The following is a 14,180-nucleotide window of genomic DNA, read 5'->3' on the forward strand; positions in this document are numbered from 1 at the left end:
GAAGGTTGTTGGCGCTATCCACGAAGTGTTAGGAGTAAATCGCATAATTGGGTGTTGTTCCCCACTTCGGTCCCCTTTACATCTGGTTCCCCATAATTTTCTTCTCATGGATTCCTTCTTCTTGTGAGGGAAGACGCTCCATCCTCTCACATTTTCATCTTTTTTTCCTCGAAGGAGAGGTAGGCTACAATATCAGCGACGACACATACGTTGATTGGCATGGTGGAATCACTGGAATCAAATCAGGTCAGATGTAAGCCACTGCTGGTGCAAGAGGTCACCGTGTTGTTATAGTTTGCTATTTTTCGCTTTCAACCACGGTTCGGCTACTGGTTTCGATGACAAGATTTCGGCTGCCTAGCTACTATTGAATAAAAGACGATAGTGAGTAGATTTGGGTTAGTGTGCCAAATGAAACATATTCGTTACTGGTAATCGTGGGAACTATAAAACAAATAAGTGTGCGTTCAGACGCCTGTAAGATGCATGAATAGCGTTTGACTATAATCACCCTCACACACCAGAACAACCACTTACACATCAGTACAGCCTATGGTTAAAATATAGTCACATTCTTGCAGATAATTAATATCAACTCGACATTTAATTACTTAAGTCATTGCCCCCAAGTATTCCACAACCCAATATTCAATTTGCTGGCGACCATCGACAACTACAACTTAGTGGACGATCTTATTAACGAACCTGTCACACTCCGACCGCAAAGGCGATGAATTGAGACACGGATAAGAAGAGGTGGAAAAAAGATGACCTACACGAGGGAATAGAAAGCGAAGTATACCTAATACTAAAAACTACTTTACAACTTAATAACAAAAAATAAATGCAAGAAAAAGCTTAACATTTAGTGTCGTGAAGGAAAATGATGTAGAAAGTGCTATAAGAGAAAAAAAATCTGGCCCCAGCAAAGGTATGTAGTACGTGTATAGTACGTACAGTATGGTGCCCATGGTACAATAACTTTTTGATTGATGATGCCGCCCTGTGTACGTGAGAGACCAGAACAGGGCAGGGTAGGGCAGGGCAGGGTGCCCCACACAGCCCCCGCTGGCACCCTACCGCTGCCAATTAAGCCATGCATCATGGAAGTGCACAATATGTTACACAATGCGAGAGTTAAGACCGCAGGAGGAATTGGAGATGGAAAGATGGAAGGATGGAATGAAGAAACAAGGAGGGTTAACACACCAATTATCATACCTACATAAAGACACCGTTTAAATGGCTTCCTCACACACACACACACACACACACCAGTTGACTGACCACAGCACTACAACCCCAACCACACTACCACCACCCCCACCACACAACCATTACCATGCTATACCATACCTCATCACTACCACCACAGTACCATCCCCAGAGACCACCACCATCACCAAGCAACCACATACATACTACACAAATTACATAAGCCTATTGACCACAACCACTACCATTATTATTATTATTATTATTATTATTATTATTATTACACACACACACACGGCAATCCTAGCGCCCCGACCTGCCAACCCCCACCAGTCCCACCCCCCTTCACCCTAAGACCAAGTGATTTAGGGCGTTTTTCGGAAGTTTGGCAGGTGTTTGCAGGTGCTTTAAGGTCCTGCTGTGTTGCAGTAAGTGAAGGAGGTGAAGGTGGAGGGATAGTGAAGAATGTGAGAGGGAAGGGAGGAGAGATGGAGGTGGTGAAATGGGTGAAAAAACTACTTCGGCTCTACATTTTTTTTTTTTTTCGTTTATTATTGGAGTTTACATTGTTTTTGTATTTCATTTACTGATACGAATGTAAATCAAGTTACTATCCTTAATAAGATCGTGTTTAGCAATGTTTTTTTTTTCTCTCTCTCTGTCTCTCTCGTACAAATAACACTTTCAGCATTCTACAATTTAAACTTTTTTTTATTATCACGCCTAGGACTGTTTTGATGTTTGATATACGACGTAAAAAATATGAAAACACGACCCAAATAACAATATTCCGTATAATTTAGTCTAAGTATTCGTATTTTCAAATTTTGAAAAAAATTAACGATGCCATAATAGAAAACAAAAATCTTTACACGACAATGAATCCGTTTTCTTTATATGGCTGGAAAGCAAAAATTTTTCGTATTCAGAAAATGTAATATAATGTAGTGTGGCTGTAATTTCCTTCTCAACATGATGATGTGTTAGTGGCGCCGTTATTTTGAAATAGACCTTTCGTTGAACATCGTTTTATAAACAAACAACTTGGTAACGATATTATATTTTGATTTTTAGTTAAAGTATTTGTTACGTCTAAAAATGTAGTGCATTTCAGTCTGGACGCCTTTTTTCTTCTGGCGATTTTTTAAATGAATTACGTACGCAAACAATGGGCCACAGGAGCACCTCAGCCATGCCTTCACCCCCAGGTCACTCCACCAATGTTTTCCTGTACTCCCTTGTGTTTCCAGACCCAAAGAATAAAACAAAGCCAGAATCAACAACCAAAACAGATAAGTAGCCCATTAGTGTGTTAAATAAGGCAATAGTTATGTATACCTCCATTCAGACCGCCTGGCGCCCACCATTACGTGGACCAAGACCCTGCCCCATCAAACCCTATACTTCGTGTCAACTCACCAACATTTCTTTAAATTATTAGTGCTTTCCAGGCGTTTCCTGCTATTTCCCACCTGAAATGCCTAAAGTGTAGTGATAGAAGGAAAAATAGGGAATGGAAGTATGAAGGAGTGTAGGTACCAGCAGCATCAGTAGTATTATCATCATTGTGTATAATTCACCTCAGTCGTCTACTGGTCACCCAGCCAGTCTTCCCCATTACGGAGCGAGCTCAGAGCTCATAGACCGATCTTCGGGTAGGACTGAGACCACAACACACAACACACACCGGGAAAGTGAGGCCACAACCCCTCGAGTTACATCCCATACCTATTTCCTGCTAGGTGAACAGGGGCCACACATTAAGAGGCTTGCCCATTTGCCTCGCCGCTTCCAGCAGTGTGTGTGTGTGTTTGTGTGTGTGTGAGTGCGTGTGTGTTATATGACCAAGGAAGAGGCCATCATCACTCTGTGGTGTCTTCCTAGAAGTGAGCTGTGCCTTGAGGGGCCCTAAATACAGTGAATGGCTGACACTGGCAGCTGGTGGCTGTCACTGTCAGGCCAGTGGTGGTGTTCAAGCCCCGGACAGACCACCTCACCATGTATGGTGCACTTACCATTCACATTCTCTGTTAACCTTTCAACCGGGAGTGATATTTCTGCTACACCTTTATACTGATTTTTGTTTATGTAAGTTGGGAAAGCTGGCCAAGGGCAACATCGAGAGATATAAAAAAAAAGTATTCACTTAGTTGTTAGTCCCATTATAAGGTCTTGTATGGAGTTGATGCTCCCAGCCTTGCCTTCCTCGCAAGATTCACCCTACGTTGTGCACCAATTTTTTCTCTTTAACCTACATTGATATGGGCATCAGTTTGGATTATTGTTTGCTTGTTTGTGGCCTTGTGGCCTTGTTACTGCAATAAAAGTAGTTTTTTTTTTTTTTTTTATGAATTACATGTTTTCCAGTATTATATCAAGTGTTAGTGAATATGTCCAGAATTTTGATAGTTAATGTATGGCAACCCCAATATCAACCTCACCATCACCACTGCTTCTCTATTACTACATGCCACCAATACTTAATGAGTCCCTTCCCAGAACACTATGGAACTAAACCCATCATCTATTCATTTCTATCAACCTCACCATCATCACCACTGCTTTTCTGCTACCATGTGCTGGCAATACTCAATAAATTTCTTGCCCTAGAATCCCATGGAAGCCCCAAGGGAAGAATTTGAGAGGAGAACTGGCAGGGTGCTAAATATTGAAGAGGATGTTGACCCCAGTGCTGGAAAGGAAGGAGAAGAGGTAGGTTTTGTAGTAATGGGTTGCCTGCTTGTATGATAATATTTTGCTGTTTATGTTGATTATTTATTTCCTTGTGTTGTAAATTAATTATTCAGTTAGTATTTGAATATGAGAGAGAGAGAGAGAGAGAGAGAGAGAGAGAGAGAGAGAGAGAGAGAGAGAGAGAGAGAGAGAGAGAGAGAGAGAGAGAACCATTTCCCCATCCACACTAAGACAAACATGTGTGGGTGGCCTGCTGCTAACCATCCAGACAACATTATCTTCCAGCTCAGCTTTACAAATCACCATCCAGGCAGTCAACCAGCCATGTAATGCCCCAACCCACTGTAACTGTAACCTTTAGCTAATCCATCATCAACAGCCAGCTAATCTAACCCTTATTGACACCAACCAGTCTGATCCTGATGCTGTTCCTGAAGAAGTCACAGAAAGCACAGAACCTTCAATAGATGTAGAGGTGGAGACTGAACCAACAGGACCCACATCAACGAGAAAACCACCAACACGCCTTCGCCCAATGTCACGTCCTTCTCTTGCTGAAATAGCCAAGCGGCGTCAAGAATCGAGGTTCAAGGCAAGGGATCGTCTCCCCTCATCTCCCCCCAGTCCCAGGATTCGGATCTCACACCCCAGCAGACCTCAGAATAGGGAGAGAACAACCCAGCCAAGTTCTCTGCCTCTAAGTTTCCGCTACAAAACCCGTGAGCACTCCAGGTATGGTGTTAGTGCTACCACGCCTGAACTGGCTTCCACCACAGCCACACCTGAACTGTCCTCCACCACAGCTATACCGGAAGCATCTTCTAACACCACCACCACCAACACCACCACTACTACCCCTGAAACACACGAAGATCCACTGGAGTTACATTTCAAACCCAAAAGACCCACAAAACTACACCGTTTCACCAGGGAACCAAGCAGCACCAGCACTACTACCACACCAGCCACACCCACCATGATTACCACACAGGGAAGCTTCAGAGTCAGTAGCTTCCTTGCCACCACACCCACCACCACACAAGAACCAGGTGATGCCTCCTCCACCAGAACTACAGAAGCACCAAAGAGGCCAGTGAAGGACAACAAACTGAGGTGGAACAAATTCAGATTTCACTCCACCATATCAGCATCGAACCGTCCTTCAAGGTTTGAAAGACGCCCACCTACAGGCTTCACCGACGCCACTACCAGTACAACCCCTGAAGAAGCTCCCTCTGAGGTATATCATAGAAGAGATTTGAGAGATATATGCAAAAAGAGGGACATACAGCACCATTTGGTCACATCTTAACACCTGGCACCACATATCACTAACTCCACCTGCGGCATGCTTATGTGGGGAGCCTGATGGTGAGGGAGCTACGTCTGATGAAGGAGGTCCTGGTGTGCTATGCAAGCTATGCGTGCTATGCTTGGGGCTTCACATGCACATGTCTAATAATAAATGCATAACTCATTAATCTAAATCTACCCAACTTCACTTTCTTGAAGAGACTAAAGTACAAAGAGTATGTACATAATCAACAAACTACAAACTTAATGATCCGACAACAACAGGATCGCGTGACACTTTGTGCCAGACAAATGACTTGACTCTTATCCATCACGGGGTACATGTTTGTAATGTTTCCTTCAGCATCTGATGAAGGGCAAGAAGGAACAAGTATATCCTTCCAAATACAAAGCAAGGTTACAGTAATGACCTACTGAATGACAGTGATTCTTTCTGACAATATACTATCACAGAAAAAAACACACGACAAGAAAAATGCCAGATGTAGAATGAGACAATGATAAGACAATTCCATATGACTTTCAACATAATCTGAACAACCAGACAAATTGGGACAAGGATGACAATATGGAATATTCTGAAAACCACAGTGACTGCCACAGACTGACTCCCAAGTTCCTTACTTAGAAAAGTGGTAATAAAATGGAAATTTGGAAATTAATAGTGTTAACGGATAATTCATCTAACACCTCCTTTATCTTCCTGCACTTTTCTGGTTAATCTTGGTTTGTCCTGATGGTCTGGTGACATCATATGATTCTGTGTGTGTGTGTGTGTGTGTGTGTGTGTGTGTGTGTGTGTGTGTGTGTGTGTGTGTGTGTGTGTGTGTGTGTGTGTGTGTGTGTGTGTGTGCGTGCTCTTGTCCGTCACCTCTTCATCTCTCCTGCATGCACACACATAACTATGTTTATATGTATAAATGTATGCATGTACACATACAAAATTATCTTTAAGGAAATAAGGACTCAATATCCTACATAAAAAACACATAAAACTATAATGTAAAGTACTATTCCTTACTATTTCATCATCATTGTTTTCCTTCTCTTTAATCATTAATCACTACACTATTGTAGCACACACACACACACTTACTGACTCAAACACACACACACACACACACACACACATTTTTTTATTACCCTCTAACACTATCAATTCTTCAGGTGACAAACGAACGCAAGATTGACATTGCAACATTACTTCGAGAGGCCGGTATACAAGAGATCTCTCCCCGTCCCCGCCCTCGCCCCCGCCTTCCCCTCCTGGAACGCCCTACGGTGCCTCGCCAGGGAATTGGGTTGATTCCCTCGGTTGGCGAAAGTGTGAGAAACGAACGGCAGACTAAGGACAAGACCAAAGACAAGATCACCACGCAGGAGGGACAGGAGGAGGGCTTCACTGACACCCTCCCTGAAGACACCACCATCTTGCCACTGGAGGAAGGGGCTGATGAGGAAACAGCTGTAGATGAAGTGGTGACTACTCAAAACTTCCCAGAGGAGACCGAGACTGTACTTCTGGAGGAGGAGGAAGCAACCACTGTGCTGTTCCCTGTGGTTCCTGAAACAACTCTTAAACCAAAGGAATCATCTCCAGTGACCACCACTACTACCAGTTCTACAACCACCACCACCACCACCACCACCACAGAAAATCCCGCACCACAGCCACCTGCCAAATCACCTGCCACACCTTCAGACGATCCCCTGCCAACTCTCCCACCCGTGGAAGATCCCTCATCGGTGCCCTTGGAGGCTGACATAGTGGACATTGAGTACCTGGAGACTGAACCTGAACTACCTGTGTACGACATCACCGTAGGTACCTCGGTGATGACAGCCGGCCACAGCCAACATTCCCCTGTGGGAGTTGGCCAAGTCATCCCTGTGGATCTGAAGCCAGAGGACTTTGTGCGACGTACTGAGGCAAAGAAACCTGCAGCACCTTCAGAAACACAACAAAGCGATACAGAAAGCGATGCCAAGAGAAACACAACAAAGACCTTGGAGACTTTCCTTCCTGGTGACGCTGTGCAGCCAGACCAAACCAAACCTGAAGGAGACGCTGATACAAAGACCACCGAGGAAGAGACCACAGTGCCGGAGACCACTGTGCCTGATGAGACCTTACCAGTTGAACATAGAGTTGTAGAAGATAAGACTGAACTTAACACTACTCAGGACCTGGACACTGTGGACAAGCCCTCCACGACTCCCTCACCAGCTTCCTCCTTCCTAGGCGCTTTCCTGAACATCTTCACCCGCCCAGACAGGCCCAAAACTGAGAGGCCCAACAGACTGCCTCCACGCACCAGACCAGAAAACTTCAGACCTGAGAGACCTGGCCGTCCTGACAGACCAGGGAGACCAGGAAGCAGACCAAGACCTGGTGGCAATCGAAGACCAGGAGGCAGACCAAGACCCGGACTTAGACCATTCAGACCATCACTCAGACCAGATGAGCAGGACCAACCAACAGATGAAGAGGAAGGACCAGAATCTGAAGTCAGACCATTCAGACCACCTCAGCAGCCAACACTGGAAGCACCAAAGCAGCCCACACTAGAGGCACTGGTACCAAATGAAGCTGAACCAAAAGAAGGATCAGACTTGTTAAATCCTGAAAATGCAGAAGAGCCTAAACCAGATGAACCAACACTGGAAGACTCTAAACCTGACCAGGACAGACCAAACCAGACTAAACCAGAGGAAAAAGAACCAAATGAAGCAGGAATGGAGGGACAACTAGGGCCAGAGAAAGAAGACCCAGACCAGCCTGAAGTTCCAGACCGTCCAAGACCCTTCCGCCCCAGACCACCGCTGCGCCATCCGTTCAGGACACGCCCCAGACCCACAGGCAGACCAGAATTCATCCCACCACGCTTCCGGTTCACATCTCCATCACCACCTGAGGGTGAGGAGGTACTGGAGAAGGTGGAGAATAAGGAAACAGAGATAGCTATTGAAGAAGAAATGGACAAACCTATTTCTGAGTTCCGACCTTCATTACCTCCACCCACTTCACCACCACCACCTCCACCACCACCACCACCGCCACCCTCATCCCCATCACCAGAAGAGGAACCCAAGGAGCCCATCTCAAGACCACCACTGTTCATACCTCCGCCTTCAAGAACAGAAGCTCCGTCACTGAGTCCTATCATACCAACATTCCTTCATGGTGCAGAAAAGGAGACAAAATTACCAGGTATTGCTCCCATTGCCCTCTTCGACCTGCCAGATCCAATCCATACCCCCACCAGGCGGCCATTCATCCCTCCACAGCCACGCCCACAGCAGCCTTCTACCATAGAGGGTCTGCCATCAGAGCCTGTTCTGGAAGGAGGGTTCTCAGGGATACAAGACGAAGGGGATAGAGTGCAACCAACCTTTGAACTAACTGATGACTATGACAATGAAGGAGAACCGACCCTGCCGCCATCTCTTCCTAACCTCAAGTAAGTAGTAGTAGTAGTAGTAAGTACTAAGTAGTAGTAGTAGTAGCAGTAGCAGTAGCAGCAGCAGTAGTAGTAGTAGTAGTAGTAGTAGTAGTAGTAGTAGTAGTAGTAGTAGTAGTAGTAGTAGTAGTAGTAGTAGTAGTAGTAGTAGTAGTAGCAGCAGCAGCAGCAGCAGCAGCAGCAGCAGCAGCAGCAGCAGCAGCAGCAGCAGCAGCAGCAGTGAGTTTTGTAGTATATGCTATGGTAATGCACTAAAATTAAAACAGACAGTAAGTAGACCACAAGCTGAAGTAGGTATTAATGTATGGATCTCAGTACGTATTTGTCTTTCATCAAAAATATTAAGCAATTTTTTCTAGCATGGGAGGAAATACACTTAAATTGCAAAAGATGCAACTTAGGGCTAATTACAAGACCTGAAACTGAGGCCAGGGAAGTTTTGAGCACTCTTTCTCATGACAATCGCCTTCCTTCACAGAATTATCCCATTCGTGGCAGCCGACGCCCTCACACACCCTCACAACACCTTCAGCACCGAGGACCTACGCTCCACATCCCGCCCCCCTCTGCCACCCTTCTTGATTCCAGGTCACGGTGAGTACTATAAGCCTTCATGCCAACGCTCTGTTGTTGCTTTCATACTCTCTAGTTTCTATTTAGTGTTTGCATTTCTTTCATGAACGAAAACAAATCAGTCTTGCTCAAAGTTCAGTAGCTTTCCATATTTATTTCTATTTCTATTTTCCCTTGATATAAGTAGATTGTCAGCATATCATAAGATTTGTGATAATAAAGTAAGGTAGACAAGAAATGTTTCATATAAGTGGAATGGTGATAAAGCTTTAAAACTGTCTTTTTAAAACTTGTCACACTAATATTACCTGATATCTTTTATTGTAGAGGACGACTTGGCCACAAACCTAAAGCCTGAGGACATCACTGATAAATCCACCACCACCACCACCACCACCACCACATCTTCAACCACCACTACCACGGAACTCCCCACCACAGCCCCTCGCCGTACCCTGCCACACCGTCCTCCCATCCTGCCACAACGCCGGCCAGCAAGTGAGGAGGCATCAACACGCCGTCCCTTCTTGCCTTTCCGCCGCCCAGGGGAAAGACCGAGCCGCCCGCCTTTTGCTGCACCACCACCATCCACCACAGAGGAGCAGGAGAGCGAGAGCAGCACAGCCAGACCTAACCTGCTGTTTGCTTTGCGTGACCATCCTGCATCACGCCCGTCTTTCATCCCTCCAAGACGCACAACAGCCGATATCACAGAAATCACAGCTGCTCCTTCCAAAGCCACATCTCTCTTCACACTTCCACCTCGACAGACACCCCCACCACCACCACCACCACCACCACCAACACGCCCACCACCACCGCCACCAACACGCCCACCGTCACCGCCACCAACACATCCACCACCACCACCCTCACGCCAGCCTCCACTGTCCATATCCTCCTTCCTCCCACGCCCAAAACCTACAACCTTGCTTCCCACACAGACACCAAGACCAATTGTACCGAATGAAATACCTAACCTGTTGCTCCCGGATGTGTTTGGCCTCTCAGGGGCTCCGGGTGGCTCTAGGTTCACGGCCAGCCAGGGCACACCAAAGCCCATCGTACCGGTCAAGATTCCTCCAAGATTGCCTGAAATACCCGACTCTGTGAAGGATCAACTACCGCTCGCCACAGACCCCATCCTGGCCTCAGGTGAGAGACAGATGTATATAGAGGTAAGATGAATGTAGACAGATAGATACACAGATAGATAGATGGACAGATAGATAGGAAAGTAGACATGAATAAATTGGTAGATGGATGAGCAGTTAGATGGCCAAACAGATGCAAAGATAGATAGGTAGATAGATAGATAAATAAAGATAGGTAAGTAGGTAGTAGACAGCTGGATAAATTCATGTAATTCAGCCAAGAGACATTATCAGATAATAAAGAATAATGATCTTTTACTACCATGGTCACCACCACCACTGCAGTCATCACCACCACCACCACCTTCTACTTCTCCAGGTTTGCTCAAGCTCTCTGGCTGCAACATCTACGGCCGCATGCATAAGGTCAAGGACAAGATCCCAGAATTATCCGGCAAGTGTAAGGAGTGCCGCTGTACCCCCGTGGGCGTCCAGTGCCTTCCCACATGTTAGCACCCTGTCCATGCCATGCCTCTGCCACCACCCGCCACCTGCCACCTGCCACCACTACAAAGACGAAAACAAGAGCAGGATATTTGACTCCTTAAATAATGTGTATATTTTCAAGCTTTGGATCTTTTCTCAGGTACCATATTGATGAGTTAATTGAATGACTATTCATTACCTTGCTTTTTTTTTTATTTCCTTCAGACTAGATGGCAAAAAAAGATTAGTTGCTTGTGTGTATTTCTATTCACTCATTTTGTACCGTCTCCTCCCAATTTGACGTTGGTTTATGACGCAAGAAAGATTCGTACAAAGATGTTTACTAAGATTTTCTGCTACAAGAACCATATTAGGATGGATATGTAGTCCTCCTTTTCATTCAATTTCAGTATGGTACTAAAATATTGTGTGTTTTAAGAGGGGGAGAGAGAGAGAGAGAGAGAGAGAGAGAGAGAGAGAGAGAGAGAGAGAGAGAGAGAGATTTAACTCTTTATAATGTGATTGTGTATATATATATATATATATATATATATATATATATATATATATATATATATATATATATATATATATATATATATATATATATATATATACTTACACTCAAACTAGAATTCATAACCTTAGTTACAAAATGTTATTGATTCTCTCTCTCTCTCTCTCTCTCTCTCAGAGCCAACAAAAATGTGTCATGCTATGCAGTGACTTTTTTTTCTTTTTTAAGAAACTTTATGAGAAAATAAGGGCATTATGTCTTACATTCAAGAAAGATTAAACTGTAGTGACAATGATGATGATGATGATGACACAGCTTTCCTTTTTTCTTATAAAGTCCATTTAAAGGAAAAGTAACCATTAAAGGAACCTTACGAGTTGTGCATGTAAATCAATATCAATTTCTTTAAGTGAGTCAGTAAAAATCAAAGAAAGATAATAAAAACAAATTCCATGACACAAAAACTCTTCTATTGACACAGCACACAAAACAATGAAGTCAGCAGGACTGGTCAAGAATGAGTATGCAAGATGCAACACACACACACACACACACACACACACACACACACACACACACACGTCCTCTTATGAGTATAAAGGTGTAATTAAGAGCTTCACAACTCTGCTTTACCAGGGTTGGTGGAGAGTGAGCAGAGGTGTGTTGAAGGGAATGTTATATATTACAAATACTAATTTAGTATCACAGTCAATTACAAAACAGAACTGTGAATTATTAATTATATGTATTCGTATTGAATAAATGTTTTATTAATAGATGTTTAATTTATTCCCAATTTAATACAGATAAGGCATATATATATATATATATATATATATATATATATATATATATATATATATATATATATATATATATATATATATACACCTATTTAAACATAAATGAATAACAACTATTAATCAATAACAAATAATAACAATAATGATGATAATACTAATAATACTACTGCTACAATTACAGGATCCTACAAAAGTTATCTGTTCAAAAACAAAAGCCCACTAGCTACTGTACTGTAATGTACTGTAGTGTAGAGGCTTGACGACTGCATCAAAGCCCCATCATCATGTACACTGGAAGCTCAACATCAGACTATCTATTTAAGGCAAAAGGAACAACATTGCTCTAATACATAGGAATACAATAACTATATAAGGCACTTTTGTTTGAGAGAGAGAGAGAGAGAGAGAGAGAGAGAGAGAGAGAGAGAGAGAGAGAGAGAGAGAGAGAGAGAGAGTACCTTAGTTATATGTGATACGAATGTTGGCAATCTTGAATGGTGACAAGGTGAGGTCAACAAACACCTCATCATCTTGCCCCACTTCAAGACTCAGGTCACTCATAGGTTCCTCCAGACCATTGCACAGGCAGACCCTCTGGGGCTGCCTGGGGACCTTCAACCTAAGAAATAATGATGACAGTAAGAACCCAGGCAAGATAGTCAACAAAAAAAGCTGCAATGAATCATGACACTCGTTAGTGGTATAAAATAATCCAAGTAAACCAAATAAAAAATTTTAAAAATGATATCAAGACCAACAAAATTGTAAGAAAAAACTAAATTGTATTATGACAGTCTAATGGTATGAAAATCTGAGTAAAACTAATTAATACAAAAGCACATAATCATCAGGGCAGTTGCTTAAATAAGTGTATCATAAATAAACACTTGCCTTGAGAGTCTTTCATCCAACTAAGTGGTATTATGTACAAAAATAATACCAGCTCCACCTTACTCATCCATACCTTGCAGAAGTGGTGCCACCAAGGGTCTCATACAGCCTCACCACCACATCGCCACTCTTGTCCTCGGCCAGCTTCACTGCCTCAATCATTGCTCCACTCCCAGCCAGACTGAACCACACTTCACTATCATGACTGTCAGGATGAAGGAGGCAGTGTGATATTAACTACATACACTCGTTTCTTCCATTTGTCATATACTGCAGGTCAAAAATATACTATATATATATATATATATATATATATATATATATATATATATATATATATATATATATATATATATATATATATATATATATATATATATATATATATATATATATATATATATATATATATATATATATATATATATATATATATATATATATATATATATATATATATATATATATATACAGTACTTGTCAAAAGCATGCAATATATACCACATGGAGTTTAGTGGCATTCTAATGGCATAAAAGGGGCAGTATTCTCCAAGGTAAAATTAAGTACTGTACACACCAAGTAAGTGACAACTCTCTGGCATCATGCTGGCCCAAGAGAGTGGATTGGAAGAGATAACCAGTCCAAAGCTGGGTTATCTCTTTGTCACCTTACCTTTTTTCACAATAAGTGGGGATGGGGAGGCAGACATGGGCTTGAGAAAGGAGGCTTGATATACATCACAACTTTTGGTCAATGGTATTTACCTAGTAAAATCCCTAGAGTTGACATGTCACTCTAGGTAAAAGTAGGTGTAGGAAGACTGTGCTTCATCAAGTAGGGAGGTCTCTGTATATATACACACACAGGGAATAAGGTCAGCTGCTAAAGCCTCACTTACCTTACAGAAGTTGAAAGCAAGGCTAAGTTGCTGTTGAACTCATAAGCACATCTTTGTACTCTGGTCTTATCCCCACAACCTAAAGGGAAAACACTATCACATTGCTTCATAATGAATACCATAATCTCTTAGCTTCATCTATTTATCATGATAGTTATTGGGCATTTCAAGAGGCAGTTTTCAAAATTATAGTGATACTTTAAAGATTTTGCATCATCAATATGAATGTCAAC

General features: G+C 42.8%; 2 protein-coding genes across 13 annotated transcripts in view; one reads left to right on the plus strand and one right to left on the minus strand.

The window, feature by feature from the left end:
• Window positions 1-11,333, plus strand: part of LOC123507906 (proteoglycan 4-like) — a 65,593-nt gene extending 54,260 nt beyond the window's left edge. For 7 of the 8 annotated variants that reach the window (XM_045261212.1, XM_045261216.1, XM_045261218.1 and 4 more), the window contains 6 exons: window positions 3,826-3,927; window positions 4,322-5,149; window positions 6,391-8,684; window positions 9,163-9,278; window positions 9,585-10,412; window positions 10,731-11,333. In XM_045261212.1, coding sequence (XP_045117147.1) covers window positions 3,826-3,927; window positions 4,322-5,149; window positions 6,391-8,684; window positions 9,163-9,278; window positions 9,585-10,412; window positions 10,731-10,864 — 4,302 coding nt within the window. In that variant the 3' untranslated portion in view covers window positions 10,865-11,333. The remainder of the gene's footprint in view (window positions 1-3,825; window positions 3,928-4,321; window positions 5,150-6,390; window positions 8,685-9,162; window positions 9,279-9,584; window positions 10,413-10,730) is intronic. The other variant, XM_045261220.1, reaches the window with a different exon arrangement.
• Window positions 37-14,180, minus strand: part of LOC123507908 (alpha-mannosidase 2C1-like) — a 24,431-nt gene continuing 10,287 nt past the window's right edge. For 4 of the 5 annotated variants that reach the window (XM_045261222.1, XM_045261224.1, XM_045261226.1 and 1 more), the window contains 3 exons: window positions 13,948-14,026; window positions 13,122-13,253; window positions 12,560-12,776 (listed from right to left, as the gene is read on the minus strand). In XM_045261222.1, coding sequence (XP_045117157.1) covers window positions 12,617-12,776; window positions 13,122-13,253; window positions 13,948-14,026 — 371 coding nt within the window. In that variant the 3' untranslated portion in view covers window positions 12,560-12,616. Of the gene's footprint in view, window positions 232-12,559; window positions 12,777-13,121; window positions 13,254-13,947; window positions 14,027-14,180 lie in introns of those variants that run through there. The other variant, XM_045261223.1, reaches the window with a different exon arrangement.

The sequence above is a fragment of the Portunus trituberculatus genome, chromosome 23, assembly GCF_017591435.1.
Source record: "Portunus trituberculatus isolate SZX2019 chromosome 23, ASM1759143v1, whole genome shotgun sequence".
NCBI lineage: Eukaryota > Metazoa > Arthropoda > Malacostraca > Decapoda > Portunidae > Portunus > Portunus trituberculatus.